At 40.4% G+C, this 17,384-nt stretch overlaps 1 protein-coding gene across 1 annotated transcript; it reads left to right on the top strand.

The window, feature by feature from the left end:
- Window positions 1-39: 39 nt before the first annotated feature.
- On the top strand, window positions 40-9,625 carry LOC112235632 (interferon-induced very large GTPase 1). Its single transcript, XM_024404113.1, has 7 exons — window positions 40-293; window positions 638-735; window positions 1,833-1,924; window positions 2,685-2,811; window positions 3,302-3,559; window positions 3,669-3,929; window positions 4,030-9,625. The coding sequence occupies exons 1-7, from the start codon at window positions 229-231 to the stop codon at window positions 8,709-8,711; spliced, it is 5,583 nt and encodes a 1,860-aa protein (XP_024259881.1). The 5' UTR covers window positions 40-228; the 3' UTR covers window positions 8,712-9,625.
- The last annotated feature ends 7,759 nt before the right edge of the window (window positions 9,626-17,384 follow it).

The following is a 17,384-nucleotide window of genomic DNA, read 5'->3' as shown; positions in this document are numbered from 1 at the left end:
CTCCTCAGCTGCCTCTCCCTCGACTAGGCTATTGTTCCCTTACTTTCCCATTTCAAGGAAATGAAACTGAAAGATAAGCATAGATGGCATGAACCAAATTACGATATAAAAAAAGATTTCACGTTAATTACATCCTAATAAAACGTAGGCTAATAGAGTAAAGGTCTGAAAATGTTTCAAATATGATGGCATGAATGTTGTCATGCACGATAAAACAGGTTGTCGTTCATGCACATCGTTCATCCCACTCGAACGTTTGATTATCCGTCATTGAGCTGCGGAGTGATCAGGAGGTGAGTCGTGTATCATCAAACTTTGCTAATCAAACTCTTGAATGGTCTAAATCACATGGTAACATTTTTTTAAATCTTTATTACAAAAATGGAATGTTATACAACACGTAGGCCTAAGAAATTGTACATGTAATATCACAGTAACGGTAGCTGATTATGAACTAAGCTACTTGTAGGCTAATATACTTTTTGTGAATGCAAATATGTGATATGTTTTTTTCAACATTCTCATGATCCGATTATGCGGCATTCATGATTTTTTTGTATTAATTATATGGGGTGCCTAAATCACTACAACATTTCACTTTACTGCTATGCACATTATTGATGTTTTTCTGTGGCAGACATTTTCGGAAAATGGAGTGTATTCGATGTCACACGCTTTGTGAGGAGGGACAGCGGTTTTGCTTGAGATGTAAAGCAATCGTCGAGGAAGAGGGAGGTAGGTAGCCTCGGGACTTTTTAAAAGTCCTGAAGTCATATTTCGGCTGTATTTTTCTCAGTTATTCTTAAAAAATACACTACAAAATATTACACGCTATTAATAAAAACAAAACAATATATTCACAAGTACATTGAATACGTTTACAAATCAAATCAAATACTGCACAGTCATTTTGGTATTCCTCCCCATTGAAAGAAATATTTGGGAAGCGAGGGAAATGCATTTATTAACGTCTACATTCGTTTTGTATATTCTGTTACAGACACCTTAATTTATTATTTTAAATTATGTGAACTAAACATAAACATACCTTAAAGTATAGATTTTTTGAAGCACCTAATGTTAAGTCCCCAATTCAATAAAGAAATACTAAAATACCATTGGGCCAGTAACCGAAAGGTTGCTGGATAGAATCCCTGAGCTGAGGCGCAGGCAAATAATTATTACCCCCACCACCCCCCATTCTTAGTTTTTGATCTAGGATCAACCTATTCTAACCCTGTGTGGGGGGGAAACTAATCTGATCAGTGTCAAGGGATGGTCCTCTGTAGCTTAGGTCAGGGTTCCCAAACTTTTTCACTCAGGCCCCCCTTCCAGCATTGGAAGGGCCCCCCCCTGCACGCTGTGCGAGGGCCACATCTATTTCTACGGGTACTAGCACGACACAAACTGTTAACACCCCTCTTGTTGACAGAGAAAGTAATTTGCCGTTTTAAAGCTAATTTCCTGTTCTTATACACAGGTTGTCATGGATTGCAGACATTATTTTTGCCGTATTAAAGCTAATTCCTACAATTCTACACATTTTACCATTTGTTATGTGTGTTCATGTGATATTTGAGGGACTCAAACATTAGAACAAAATATATGGGCTAAACAACCTAGCTAAAGTGTGCCCCCCCCCCGGCAGCCAGGACCACTGTAAGTCGCTTTGGATAAATGCCATAATTATCAATATTACAGGTAGTGCTTTTTCTCTTTGGTGAGATATAATGGAAAATAATGCATCTGATAATGCTTCACCAACTTTTTGATGTGCTGCAACATGTATTTGATTGGCATTGTAACACTCTATTACCCCAAATGTATTTCAGAGCCATGCAGTCTAAAAGATGTGACCTTTGACCGGGTTAGGAGTGGAGCGACTGAAGACACCCTGCCAATGGATAGCTCCTCAGATGAAGAGGTAGGGTGTGCTGTTGCTCTTTCACACGGAGGTTTTTGCAGATAGAAATGTGTTGCTGGCTTGCCTCTGAAGCTAAGCAGGGTTGATCCTGTTCGGTCCCTGGATAGGAGACCAGCTGCTGCTGGAAGTGTTTTTGTGGGGTCAGTGGGAGGCACTCTTTCCTCTGGTCTAAATAATATCCCAATGCCCCAGGGAAGTGATTGGGGACATTGCCAAAATAATGGGTAACTGGGCATTTTTCTAAATGAATACCCGAAGCATGATGGGATGTTATTTGCGTAATTAACTCAGGAACCACACCTGCTTTTAATACACTTTGGCCGCGTTTAAACAAACAGGCAGCCCAATTATGATGGGGTTTTTAAGTGTCTTTTGCTCAATCAGATCTTCTCACATCAAATCTTCTTCAGAGTTGATCTGATTGGTAAAAAGACCAATTAGGGGAAAAAAGATCAGAATTGGGCTGCCTGTGTAAATGCATCCTTTGTATCCCTCATTTCCTTTATTTTGTCAGTTACCTGTATATAAGAATAGTTTATTTCCAAAATGCATATCTATTTTCAGATATGTTGGTAAATTAGCTTTTATTGTTTAAAGAACGGTGTGTTTTTTTTCACCATCTAATCATGGCATGGGGTTGTTCAATGACAGCCATAACAATGTACACTCTTTTATCAAGTACTTTGCAGTTTGTGATACATTTTTATTCCATTTTTTTTAACATTCAATTGACTGTAGACGTTTTCCTTTTGAATTGAAGGACTTTCAAGATGCAAGTGATCTATTCCTTGACTTATATCTTGGGAAAGATGAGGACACATCTCAGAGAGTACAAGCTGACAGTCTGGAGACAGAGCCATCTCAACAGATGGATACTGCTGTAGCAGGTACTTCAATAATATAAGAGGAATTATACCGTATGTCTGAATTTGTGACAACCGTATGTATACTTTATAATTGAATAAAATCATTACCAGTTGCTTTCCATTCACAAACACTGCACATATGCTTATTTGCATTGAACATTTAAGGCACGTTACTTTATTCACTGTGAATGGCGATCAGCACTGTTTAAAAATAATCTTTCACTCGTTTTTCACTATTTATCACTATTTCACTACTGTTATTATTTTACTAATATTATTGTCATTATTATAGCATAACAACAGTAGGGATGATGCAGTATAATAGCATGTATTTATAAATGTTTCATGCCTGAAGAGTTGTGTTGAAGACTCATTATGTATAGCTGAAAGATATTTTCAGGTTTGTGATTGGCTGCTATATCTCATTTCCTAGCCCAGAGATGAAACATTTATATATTTCTTCTTGTATATATGTGCAAGTTATTCAAACATTTTTTGCTCTCTTCCACAGAGCTCTCCTCCCCCGGAGAGATAACAGTTTATTATGTTGGCAGTGACTCTGTTTCTCTGAGCTGGCGCCCTTCTGACCCAGCACGGAGGTACAAGTTGACCTACTCCTGCAACACCCAGAGAGAGATCCGTTCCATCCAAGGGTCCAACAGCGCTGATGTGGAAGGCCTTTTTCCAGGGACGGAGTACACATTCAGCGTCACATCGGTCACAGAAGATGGGAATCTGAGCCCGGTGATCACAATGTCCATGTATACAAGTAAGTGCAATGATTCAAACATTTCCCCTTGCATTACAGGAAGAATTGTTTGACTTGTTTTCATTCTTCAAGTTGTAATTGAATTGGGCCCTTTTTGTCCTTTTTGTAGAACCTCTGCCACCTGAAAAAGTAAAGATTGACCAAGTCAGCAGTGAATCAGTGTCTCTGGGTTGGGACAAACCGATTGGTGTCACTGAGGCATGTCTCGTGACCTGTTCCTGTGATGGGGAGGAAGTCCAGAAGATAACAACGGAGTCCAACACCCTGACGTTCTCCAGTCTGAGTCCAGGTGTCAAGTACTCCTTTCACGTCTCTACGGTGCTGAAGAACGGGACCCAAAGCAAGTCGGTGGTGACATATGGCCGCACAAGTGAGTGTGTTGAAACGTGTGACGGGAGGATGTTTTCCAATCGGTTGATTGACAACCAAGGAGGTCAGATCTGAAAATGTTATTTTCTTTCCCGACACAGAAACCCACCTGGAGAGTTTGCTGCTGGACCTGGGGTTGGAGCAACACTTCACAGAGAAGCTCGACCTTAGCACCGTGCTGCAGATTGATGAGAAGACTGTCACCGATGAACCTGCTCAGACTCTCTCAGCCCTGCCATGGATTTTCCTAAAGAGGTTGATGATGGTGAATGTGACTGCTAGGAGTGTGAAATGTACCTCATTAGAAGGCGAGGCAAGTTGTGATGCTTCATTTTGCAACATAGATCTAGATCTGGAGAGTCTGGTTGATAACCTGGACTCTAGTAATGTTGTAAACCCCTTGGACATTGTGACTGCTCTCTTTCTGTGTTCCAATGGTTTTCTCCAGCAAGAGATGGTTTTGAAAATGTCAATGTGTCAGTTTTCAGTGCCCCTGCTTCTCCCCAATTGTGACACAGAAGAGTGTACGCTAATGCTCTGGGCCATGAGAGACATTGTCAAGAAGTTCAGACCGCATTCATTGGCAGATTCCAGAGGATTTGTTGAAGACAGGATTGTTCTCTCTGACCTCCCTATGGTCTCTTTTGTCAGATTGGGCGAGTGCTCTCTGTCCAAGTCTCAGATTCTAAACAAGCTGCTGAGTAATCCTCAACAGTATCACGACACGTTTGTCCACCACGACATGGAATGTGGCGATAGCCCAAGGAGAATATCCAACGGATTGGTTGAGATAAGCTGGTACCTCCCAAGTGGGAAAAAAAACATTGATATTTTTGGTGAAGCTATTGCTGTATCCAATCTTAGAGGGGACATCAGTTCTTTTGAAACACAATATTCCTTTCTTTGCCAGACCTCTGCAGCAGTCTTTGTGTTCTTTGACAACCTGGACACCAAGTACAAGCTACTGACCAGCCAACACACCAAGGCTCAGCTGTTTCTAGTGGGTAACACACAGAGCAAGAGCTTCAGCATTGATGCTTTGAAGAGAACAGCAGCAGAGTTGAACTTGAAAAAAAGCAGCATCATCCTGAAGACCAAACAGATGAATGATGCAGACTTTGTGAAGAACCTGCGAAACACAGTTGGTGAGTTGATTAAGAATTCAAAGTCCAGAATGCCATTGGAGCAGATGGCTGAAGTGGCGCATGAGCTTGGAATACTGGTTGATGAGGACTACAAAGAATGTCAGAGTGCCAAGCTAAATGCTGACGCAATCACGTCAAAGATTTATGACACACCACAGTATAAGGAAAGTCAGCTTCCCTTGCAAGGACAGATTTGGAAGGAGCTGGCACGTCTGGAGAAGGAGGAATGCAGACTGCGGAAAGCTGGGAACCAGAACCTAGAGATGTACAAAAGTGAACTCCAAACAGACAAGAGACAACTTAGGGAACAGCAAAGGAGATATGACATTTCAGAGGCAATGACCTGCTTCATAAATGCAATATCAAGCGCAGGGCTAGAAAGGACCTATTTCTTGAAATGGATGAGAATGAACCTGGACAATATGGCTCGTAAAAACCTTTCTGGCCTTAGAGAGCTATACAAAGAAAAGTCTCAGAATTCATCTGAAAACAAAGATGAAATTGCAGACCTTGACAGACAGATTTCAAACAGTTCTTTGGGAACTGAGCATTTCCTACGTGAAATGGGTCAACTGTATGAATCTGCAGTCTTACTGGAAGAAGCTGAAGAGTCTAGGCAACAACTGAAGCACCTGCCCAGACTATGTGCTGAGTTGCTTCTGGATGGGTTTCCTCTGGAGCTGGTGGATGGAGACGCATCTAACATACCTCTGAGATGGGTGAGTGATGTGCTGCATCAACTCAATGTCTTGGTGCAACCGAAGAGCAAGATCCTGGTGGTAACTGTTCTAGGTGTTCAGAGCACGGGAAAGTCCACTCTACTGAACACAATGTTTGGAGTGCAGTTCGCAGTCAGTAGCGGCAGATGCACAAGAGGAGCCTTTATGCTGCTCATCAAAGTCAAAGACGACTTCAAAAAAGAGCTGAACTGCGACTTCTTAGTGATCATCGACACAGAAGGGCTGAAGTCGCCAGAGCTGGCACAGCATGATGACAGCTACGAGCATGACAATGAGCTAGCCACACTTGTTGTCGGCCTGAGTGATGTCACTATAATCAATATTGCCATGGAGAACTCGACCGAGATGAAGGACATCCTGCAGATCGTGGTCCACGCTTTTCTCCGGATGAAAGAGGTGGGAAAGAAACCCAAGTGTCAGTTTGTCCACCAGAACGTGGCAGATGTCTCGGCACATGATAAGAACATGAGAGACCGGAAAATGCTGCTGGAGCAGTTAAACGAGATGACCCAGGCAGCAGCCAGAATGGAAAACAAGGAGGAGAACAAGAGCTTCACTGATGTGATGGAGTACAACCCAGAGACTGGTAACTGGTACATTCCTGGACTTTGGCACGGAAACCCCCCAATGGCACCCGTCAACGCCGGTTACAGCGAGTCTGTATACGAGTTCAAAAAGAACATGATCGAGGTCTTCCAGAACTGTGAAGCCTCTGGGAACAACATCATGGACTTTCTGGAGTGGACAAAAAGCCTGTGGAATGCTGTGAAGTATGAAAACTTCATCTTCAGCTTCAGAAACAGCCTGGTGGCTGATGCCTACATGAAGCTGTGTGTTGAGTTCAGTAAGTGGGAATGGTCATTCAGAAAGCACATGCACACATGGATGACAAATGCTGAAACAAGGATTTCCAACTTCGGAACAATAGCAATGAAATATCAAACAGAAGACGTGAGGGATTTTCTCCATCATTTGAAAAGTGAAGCCTCAATAGAACTTGTCCAATGGGAGAAGAACCTTCTTGACAACCTGACCAAGTACTATGAACAGGCAGATGGACATGTCTACTTGGTGGAGAGATACAGAGAGGATTTCGCAAACAGCGTCAAAAGTCTAAAAAGGGAGATAGAAAACTCTGTTTTGAGTAAACTGGTCGCTGATGTTGAGATTCAAGAAGGAATGAACAAGCTTGCCACAATCAAGAAGAACTACACCGCGGTGATGGAGGAAAAGGTGCTGAAGTTGGTTGAGAACTGCAGAAAGGACAAATGTCAGAGGCCAGATCAGGAGCTTGACAGAGAATTTGAAAAGGTGTGGGGGGAAACTGTGCAGGAGCTCTCTTTTACAGGATTGAGGAAAATAGACATTGTGAGCCATGTTTTAAGCCAGCTCCGGTCTAACATGATGCAGAAGGCAGTGAATGAAAAGTTGAACAATGTGAAACTTGAAGATCATGGAACAAAACCCTTCATAGTCTCTCCAGGGGGGTTCTTAAAGAAGTTAGTGAATAGCATTTACATGAATGAGAACACAAGAAAAATCCAGGCCATGGCAGACAACCTCATAGACAAATGCAATGAATTTGTGAGAGAGACTGTTCAAAATAAGACAAACTACCATGACACATACATTCAAGAGATCCTGCACATGATTGAAGAGAAGTTGGAAGCCAACAAAAATCTTGGGACAAGCAATAAATTTGAACTCTCCATTAAATTGTACATTTGTGGGTTTGCATCCAGGGCTTTCCAAGCAATGCATGAACAGTTCATATGTGCAAACAATCCTCGTTGGTGCCTTGAACAGTTCAAAGGTAAATACCTGGCAGACTTCAAAGACTTGTTCAGTGGACAAGATCAGTGTCAGAAGAAAGCTGCAGAGTTCACCAACCTGTGTCTCAGACCTGCAGTGGAAGCCTGTGTCACCAATTCTCTGGGTCTAGAAATTGTTGACGTAATGCTGACGGGGCAGAATGCCTTTCAATTCAGCTCTCGGACATTTTTCCAGTACTCTATCCTGAAGCAACTGCTGTCAGCATTCAACTTTGACAACTATGTGAGCTACATTTGTCACTATGAAGCTTTTGTCAAGAATTGGATTTTGAATGAAATCTTGAAACACTTTTCACAAGGGAACAAAATGTTTGAATTGGAGAAGTATCAACTCAATGGGATTATCAAAGTAATCAATGAGGCAATCTCAAAGGCACGGACTAATGAGAACGACAACATAAAGGAATTCCTTCAGGACATATGCAGGGAACTTGGAGAGAAGCTGGTCATTCCCCAAGATGCATTGGAAGCCACTATGATCCTCAACAATTCCAACCAGGAACAGTTTTCCCACTGGCTCAAAACATCTGTGGTGGAGATGGAACAGTCTCTGACAGAAGAATTCCAAAAAGCAGAGGATGTGAAACATAAATTGAAAAGACAGAAAATCAAGCCTCAGAACGAGCTGTTCACAAGAGTGTTTGGCTGCGGGAAGCAGTGTCCATTCTGCGGGGCACCATGTGAGGCGGGAGGGGAGGCCCACAATGAGCACTGTGCCTCAATACACAGACCACAGGGACTTGGTCAGTTCAGGTTTAATGACTCAAGGAAACTCTGCACTGACATCTGCTCCTCTGCAGTGTTTAGTGAGGGTTCTTTCAAATGCTACGAGACAAATGAAGAATTTCAGCCTTTAAAAAAGTACAGAGAAATTTTTCCCAACTGGCATATCCCGGCAGATCCCAGCATACAGGCCTCAGACTACTGGAAATATGTGATGGCAAAATTCAACAAGGAATTTGCCAAAGAGTATGTCTCACACCCTGGAGATATCCCCCCTTCCTGGAAATGGATCACAAAGGAACAGGCAGAAAACAGCCTTAGAGAGTCTTTTAGCATTAATTGAGAGCCTCTTCATCATCTTGAAGAAGAGTGGCATCTTGAAGAGTAATGAAGTGTCAGGCCATAGTCAAACAAAATTGTTAGATTTAATAGTAAACAAAGAACATGACTTAATAATACAAGACATCAGCTTCATCACTAAGCAGAAGAGTCTGCTGGCTGGAATGATAAACTGTCATGCACTTTGCCTCATTTACTTTGCTGTCCCAGAAATAATCATTTATTTTTGCATATGATCAAAGTTTAGCAACCATTGACACTTAATGATGTGTTGATGTTTTTTTTAATGTATATTTTGAGAATCTGCATTGGAATAATGGTCATAATTCAAGAGATGTTTTCTTGTCACATTTAGTTTTTATTTGTGCTAGCATTCACTACATGTGTTGGTTCTTATGTGGTGAATGGGTTCATTTTGCTTTAACACTGGGTAAAGTCAAGCATTGTTCTGGCATTCTTTACTTACATTTATTCAGGAAAGTGTTGAAACCATTGAATTAGAAAATTACATTATTCTGAGACTAATACTTCTGAACTCTTCACTTTCCAAAGACACTTTGATATGAAGTAATCTATTGTGTGTTTTTCTCCCATGTGAAATTTCAGTAGCTATTTGTATTAGCTGAATATTGTTATTAGACTGTTTATAATACTTATAACCAGAAGACGTGTACACACACACAAACATCCTGATGCTTCTTACTGCATAAGTATTTCACACCAATTGTATTCCATAATAATTAATCACTTTCTTGTATATTATATCAATGGCAAATTATCTTAACAGTGAGCCTTTGAGGTGCAGTCAACACTCTGGATATGAATGTCTTTAAACAAAGTGGGCTACACCAAGGCTACACCTGAGGTAAATGCTTCTATGTAAACATTTGTATTAAAGGGAAAATGGCTTGCTTTGAACACCCTCCAAAAAGCAGCATTCATTTTCAAGTGAGGATATACTGTAGCGTTAGATTTCCCTTCACTGGAACTAAGGGGCCTAGCCCGAACCATGAAAAACAGTCTCATACCATTATTCCTCCTTCACCAAACTTTACAGTTGGCACTATGCATTGCAGCTTTATACCACTCCAGCCGACGCTTGGCATTGTGCATGGTGATCTTAGGCTTGTGTGCCGTTGCATGGCCATGAAAACAGTTATTGTGCTGACGTTGCTTCCAGTGGCAGTTTGGAACTCGGTAGTGAGTGTTGCAACCGGGACAATTTGTACATGTTACACGCTTCAGCACTCGGCGGTCCCATTCTGTGAGCTTGTGTGGTCTACCACTTTGCGGCTGAGCCGTTGTTACTCCTAGACGAACTGACTTGTTGGAAAGGTGGTATGCTATGACTGTGCCAAGTTGAAAGTCACTGAGCTCTTCATTAAGGCCATTCTACTGCCAATGTTGCATGGCTGTGTGCTCGACTTTATACACCTGTCAGCAACAGGTGTGTCTGAAATAGCCGATTCCACTAATTTGAAGGAGTGTCCATATACTTTTGCGTATGTATAATGTATACAAAACAATACACTAAAATCCCCAAAATAAAAATACAATAATATATAAATATTAGAACGAGCAATGTCAGCCATAAATATATATTTATTTGATGGTGTGTATAGACGTTATTGGCAATATATGACTAGAAAAGGTGTGTACAGCAATAGTTATATAGGATAGACCATGACTAGAATACAGTTTATACACTGAGTGTACAAAACATTAGGAACACCTTCCTAATATTGAGATGCAACCCATTTTGCCCTCAAAACAGCCTGAAGTCATCAGGGCATGGACTGATGTTGAAGATGTTGAAAGCATTCAACAGGGATGCTGGCCCATGTTGACACTCGATACACACGGGAAACTGTTGTTGAGCATGAAAAACCCAGTAGCGTTGCAGTTCTTGACACACTCAAACTGGTGCGCCTGGTTCCTACTACCATACCCCATTTTAAAGGCCCATTCCATGTCTCAATTGTCTCAAGGCTTACAAAATCTTTCTTTAACATGTCTCCTCCCCTTCATCTATGCTGATTGAAGTGGATTTAACAAGTGACATGAATATGGGATCATAGCTTTCACCTGGTCAGTCTGTCATGGAAAGCATAGCCGTGGGAAGTAGGGGTGCTGAGGGTGCTGCAGCACCCCCTGAACATTTTAATAATTAATAGAAAATATGAATAACAAATATATTTAAAAAAATATGTTTTCACAAAAGTAGTGCACTGGACCTTTACTTGTGTTAGCGGCTCGATATCGACGTCTGTAGTGCGGCAAATAGTTTTTTCAGCATCTCTTGCTTTGGCAAAAAACGTAGTTGCATCATTAAGAACAGGTTCTTACAGGAGCTGTCGTAAAGGCAAAGGGTGGTTACTTTGAAGATGATCAAATATAAAATATATTTTGATTTGTTTACACTTTTGTTTTGGTTACTACATGATCCCATATGTGTTATTTCATAGTTTTGATGTCTTCACTATTATTCTACAATATAGTAAAAAGAAAAACCCTTAAATGAGTAGGTGTGTCCAAACTTTTGACTGGTACTGTAAATTGCTTAAAATTAGACAGTAGGGTGACTCCCCTAGCGGCCAATGACGAACGCCCTAACCACTCTCCCAACAAGGGATATCTCTAGGGAATGTGCTTATTGGGCCAGTATAGTTAGGCCCTGTCCAGAAGAAATCCTAACCCCTCCTCCCTAGGCACATGTGTAGATCTGAAACAACTTGATACATTTTTTGTGCGTCACATTTAAATCTATGGTCACATTTGTGTTTATTTATTGTTCTTTTGTATTGGGGTTAGAATACCTTTACTGAAATGCCAGTTCCCAAGGTTTAGCCATTGTGATGCATTTATACTGCTGTTGGCCAGTAGGGGTCAGTGAGACGTGTTCGCTTCGCACTGGGACTATATGCGATCCTGCACCAGTGTTCTCATAATTGAGAGAACCGTGCTTCCACACCTGCATTGCTTCCTGTTTGGGGTTTTAGGCTGGGTTTCTGTACAGCACTTTGTGACATCAACTGATGTAAGAAGGGCTTTATAAATACATTTGATTGATTGAACCTTTGAAAGAGAAGCCACGTTCTCCTGTTTCATGATTTAGCCAGTGTTTCAGGTCAGTAAAGTGCAACAATACACTGAATACCACAATATAGTTTTGTAACATTCCTGTTGAAGTGAATGTAATGTTTTGAACAACATAGTAATTGTAGCAATTCTTTGATCTAGAAAAAACGCATTAACTCCTGAACATTTTTATTTTTGAAAAAGACTCCTGACAATATCCCAAGGGTTTAGAGAATTGAATGCTGTAACTGTGATGTTTAAGAACTTTTGTAATTGTTGTACTGTAAAATGTTAGAAAAGCGGTTAGCTTTTGGCTGGCTCCGGTTAGCTTTTGGCTAGCTCTGGTTAGCTTTTGGCTGGCTCCGGTTAGCTTTTGGCTAGCTCCGGTTAGCTTTTGCCTAGCTCCGGTTAGCTTTTGCCTAGCTCCGGTTAGCTTTTGCCTAGCTCTGGTTAGCTTTTGCCTAGCTCTGGTTAGCTTTTGCCTAGCTCTGGTTAGCTTTTGCCTAGCTCTGGTTAGCTTTTGCCTAGCTCTGGTTAGCTGTTTGTTAGCTCCGGTCAGTTGGTTGCTAGTTTAACAACAATGCAGCACGCGACTGAAGAGAGAAGAGACAACTAACTTGCTAGTTACAGCATCAGCGCACGCTCTGGAAAGAGAGTGGAAAGGCAGGTCACCAGTTAAAGCAGCGCGTCCCCTGAACTATAACTAAGAGGTAGGTAAGAAGCCTGATGAGGGTGAAAAGGTGATGAAGCGTACTTCATGAGCTGTAACCAAAAAACAACTGGCATTTGGAAAGTTTGAGGTGAGGGAGAAAGTGTTGTGGAACAAGTATTGTTAGCATTGTTAAGTATCTTGCTAGCTGGATCAAATTCTCCGTTAGCTAGCCAGAAAAATGTTGAGCCACATTAGCCAATTTAACTGATCAAATAATGTAGTTAATGACATTAGCCAATTTAACTGATCAAATAATGTAGTTAATGGTGAAAATTAGCTGGCTAATAAAGTCAGACAGCTAAAGTTAGCTAGTTAACATTAAAAAGAAAGGTGTCATTGTATATTGATGATTCCTGTTTTCTTTTAAATCCACAAGTATAATCCCTCCACAACCTCAGAGGATCTAGATACTTTTTCTAACCTCTGGATTTAAACCAAATTATGATGAGTATACTATATAAATTCTACTTTTTATTACCGTGTAGTTTACCAATAAAATGCTCTGACCGGGATGTGAACATGCTCAGTATACATATCCCGAAAGAAAGAAATTCTCGAAAGTTAGCAAAAATAGATAAGATCTTGCTACCATGGAAAGGAATTACTTGTCTATTTGTGGGGGGGTAAAATCACCCTGATCAACTCTTTACTCATATCACAGTTTACCTATTTGCTTATGGTTTTGCCTAGCGACCTGCTTTTTAAATTATATGAGCAAAAAAATATTAAATTTGATTTGGAATGGCAAGCCAGGCAAAATTAAAAGAGCCTATTTATTTAATGAATATGAATTCGGAAGGCAGAAATGATTCAATATTAAAGCATTAGACCTCTCACTAAAGGCATCAGTCATACAAAAGTTATACTTAAACCCGAAATGGTTATCTCGTAAATTAGTAAGAATGTCTCACCCCATGTTCATGAATGGCCTTTTCACTTTATTCAGATTACAACCTCTCACTTTCAGTTATTTGAAAACGAAATCATCTCCAAAATATCGTTACTTTTAAACAAGCCATAGAAAGTTGGTTGTAATTTCAGTTTAATCCACCTGAAAAATCAGAACAAATAATACCACAAATATTGTGGTTAAACTTAAATATACTAACATAAAAAAAACGTTATTTTTCGATAAAATAAAAAAAAGGTATCCTCTTTGTAAATTATATCATAAATAGGACTGGTGGAGTTGTCACACATGCAGCTAACAGACATGGAAATGTCTGCTCTACCCAAAATTACAACCAACTAATTGCAGCATTACCACAAAAATGGAAAAAGGCAAGTGGAAGGGGGAAAAATGAAGGAACTTGTCTGTCGGCCCTGCATTAAAGACCAACATTGGTTACAGAAAATTGTGATAAATAAAAAATTATATATGCCAGTTTCATTTAAGGACCAAAACAATGACAGCTGTGCCATATCTGTTGCAAAATAGTTGGGAAGTGATTTTCGATGTACCGATTCCATGGCACATGGTTTATGAATTGACACGCAAAACGACACCTTATTCAAAACTTCAAATGTTTCTATTTAAATTATTAGACAAAATTCTTGCAACGAATAGAATGTTATATATATGAGGGATACAATCTTCCCAGTTCTGCAGATTTTGCTGCGAGGAGGCAGAGTCATTAGATCATTTATTTTGTTATTGTCCATATGTAGCTCGCTTTTGGTCACAGGTCCAGGAAGGGCAGAAGAATTGCAACATTTACCTAGAGCTAATGGTGCAGATAGCACTACTGGGTGATTTGAAAAGTCATAGTCAATCGATCAATAATATAATAATTATTTTAGCAAAAATGTTTCATTTACAATTTGTTAACTATGAGAATAGAAAGGTTCAGTACTTTTGTGAAGCGTCACAGCACAGTTGAAAAATATATGGCAAATAGAAATCCAATAAGAGATAGATGGGAGGGGTTGAATGGAGCTAAAAGGTGGGACTAATAACAACAAGATAACCAATGTAAAACAGGGTCTGTGAAATGTATACAGGTTCAGAACTTTTGTGAAATAGCACAGTTACAAATATATGGCAAATAGAAATCAAACTTGATGGACATCAGAAATAGAGGAAGGCCAGGACTAAAAACAAACCAAATATAACTATTGTAAAATAGATTGTGCCTGTAAAATGTGTATAGTATGTTTTAGCTGGTAGTAGAAGCTTAAGTGTTATTGTTTATTAGTTTACTCCAATTAGGGGAGTGGTGTTAGGGTTTGCGGGGGAACAGTAAAGGAAGGTATATTCAAAAAAGGATTGTAAATGCATGTACAGTTGAGGTCGGAAGTTGACATACACTAAGTTGACTGAGCCTTTAAACAGCTTGGAAAATTCCAGAAAATTGTGTCATGGCTTTAGAAGCTTCTGATAGGCTAATTGAGATAATTTGAGTCAATTGGAGGTGTACCTGTGGATGTATTTCAAGGCCTACCTTTGAACTCAGTGCCTCTTTGCTTGACATCATGGGAAAATCTAAAGAAATCAGCCAAGACCTCAGAAAGAAAATTGTAGACCACAAGTCTGGTCCAATTCCTGAAGGTACCATGCTCATCTCTACAAACAACAGTATGGAAGTATAAACACAATGGGACCACACAGCTGTCATACCGCTCAGGAAGGAGACGCGTTCCGTCTCCTAGAGACAAACGCACTTTGGTACGAAAAGTGCAAATCAATCCCAGAACAACAGCAAATGACCTTGTGAAGATGCTGGAGGAAACGGGTACAAATGTATCTATATCCACAGTAAAACGAGTTCTATATCGACAAAACCTGAAAGGCCGCTCAGCAAGGAAGAAGCCACTGCTCCAAAACCGCCATAAAAAAGCCAGACTACGGTTTGCAACTGCACATGGGGACAAAGATCGTACTTTTTGGAGAAATGTCCTCTAGTCTGATGAAACAAAAATAGAACTGTTTGGCCATACTGACCATCGTTATGTTTGGAGGAAAAAGGGGATGGCTTGCAAGCCAAAGAACACCATCCCAACCGTGAAAAACGGGGGTGGCAGCATCATGTTGTTGTGGTGCTTTTGCTGCAGGAGGGACTGGTGCACTTCACAAAATAGACGGCATCATGAGGTAGGAAAATTATGTGGATATATATTGAAGCAACATCTCAAGACATCAGTTAAGCTTGGTCGCAAATGGGTCTTCCAAATGGACAATGACACCAAGCATACTTCCAAAGTTGTGGCAAAATGGCTTAAGGACAACAAAGTCAAGGTATTGGAGTGGTCGTCACAAATCCCTGACCTCAATCCCATAGAAAATGTGTGGGCAGAACTGAAAAAGCGTGTGCGAGCAAGGAGGCCTACAAACCTCAGTTACATCAGCTCTGTCAGGAGGAATGGGCCAAAATTCACCCAACTTACTGTGTGAAGCTTGTGGAAGGCTACCCAAAACATTTGACCCAAGATAAACAATTTAAAGACAATGCTACCAAGTACTAATTGAGTTTATGTACACTTTTGACCCACTGGGAATGTGATGAAAGAAATTAAAGCTGAAATTTAATTTATTTTATTTCACCTTTATTTAAATAAATCACCCTACTATTATTCTGACATTTCACATTCTTAAAATAAAGTGGTGATCCTAACTGACCTAAGACAGGGAATTTTTATTAGGATTAAATGTCAAGAATTATGAAAAACTCAGTTTAAATTGATTTGGCTAAGGTGTATGTAAACTTCCGACTTCAACTGTGTATCAGGTCCCACAGTTGACAGTGCACGTCAGAGCAAAAACCAATCCATGAGGTTGAAGGAAATTTCCATGGAGCTCCGAGACAGGATTGTGTCACTGCACAGATTGGGGAAGGGTACCAAAAAAGTTCTGCAGCATTAAAGGTCCTTAAGAACACAGTGGCCGCCATCATTCTTAAATGGAAGAAGTTTGTAACCACCAAGACTCTTCCTAGAGCTGGCTGCCCGGCCAAACTGAGCAGTCGGTGGAGAAGGGCCTTGGTTAGGGAGGTGTCCAAGAACCCGATGATCATTCTGACAGAGCACCAGAGTTCCTTTGTGGAGATGGGAGAACCTTCCAGAAGGACAAACATCTCTGCAGCACTCCACCAATCAGGCCTTTATGGGAGAGTGGCCAGACGAAAGGGAATTTTTACTCTGATTAAATGTTAGGAATTGTGAAAAACTGAGTTTAAATGTATGTGGCTAAGGCGTATGTAAACCTCCGACTTCAACTATATATATATACCCCAAAAATGTATGGGGGGGATTAGAAATGATGCAGACAATTACACTGATAGAAGTGACAATCTATCCGCAATATTAAAGCTGATCCACCCCCGAGGATGTATTTGTTTTATTAATAAATAATAAAATATCAGATGAGTTAACGTTAGTACCCTAACCAATTCGCTATAATATTAACTGGTATACGACACCTTGCCGTTCTTCAAGATATAACGTGTTAGTTGCTTACTGGACCCTGGGAATCTGTGTGAAATGTTAACTAGCTAACAAACTAATGTTTTCACTCTACAGTATGTGGTTATGAGAGAATTAGGTGAAAGTGAGTTTAAGCTGGATACCACTATAGAGGTGAAAGGAACACCACACACATTCCCTCTTTCAATACAGTGGATGAAACGGGGTATGCCAGGTGTGCTCTCTGACTGAAAGAAATCAATTATGTCAACAAAGGGTATCATGCTGGCACATTGTACACTTTCTGCCTGTGGACATTGTTATACAATGTAATAATGTGCAGTGTAGCCCAACGATATTGATTTTGTTGTGTTGAACTTGACAGTATGTGTGTCAGTGAGGGGGGATTATTACATGTTTTACTCGGTGAACGTTATTTTTGCACACATGTAAGCCTTGTGCACTTGATCGATGTCTACTATAGTGGCC

Source organism: Oncorhynchus tshawytscha, linkage group LG09, assembly GCF_018296145.1.
Source record: "Oncorhynchus tshawytscha isolate Ot180627B linkage group LG09, Otsh_v2.0, whole genome shotgun sequence".
In the NCBI taxonomy this organism is placed as follows: Eukaryota; Metazoa; Chordata; class Actinopteri; order Salmoniformes; family Salmonidae; genus Oncorhynchus; species Oncorhynchus tshawytscha.
Note: the sequence above shows the minus strand (reverse complement) of the source record. Positions and strands in the feature narration are given on the sequence as shown.

What these genes read in the sequence shown, in the direction of transcription:
- LOC112235632 (XM_024404113.1), top strand. Translation starts at nt 229, where the DNA reads ATGCACATCGTTCATCCCACTCGAACGTTTGATTATCCGTCATTGAGC. An exon ending in AATCGTCGAGGAAGAGGGAG is followed by an intron (nt 736 to 1,832) that starts GTAGGTAGCCTC and finishes AATGTATTTCAG; the next exon opens with AGCCATGCAGTCTAAAAGAT. An exon ending in GGTGACATATGGCCGCACAA is followed by an intron (nt 3,930 to 4,029) that starts GTGAGTGTGTTG and finishes TTCCCGACACAG; the next exon opens with AAACCCACCTGGAGAGTTTG.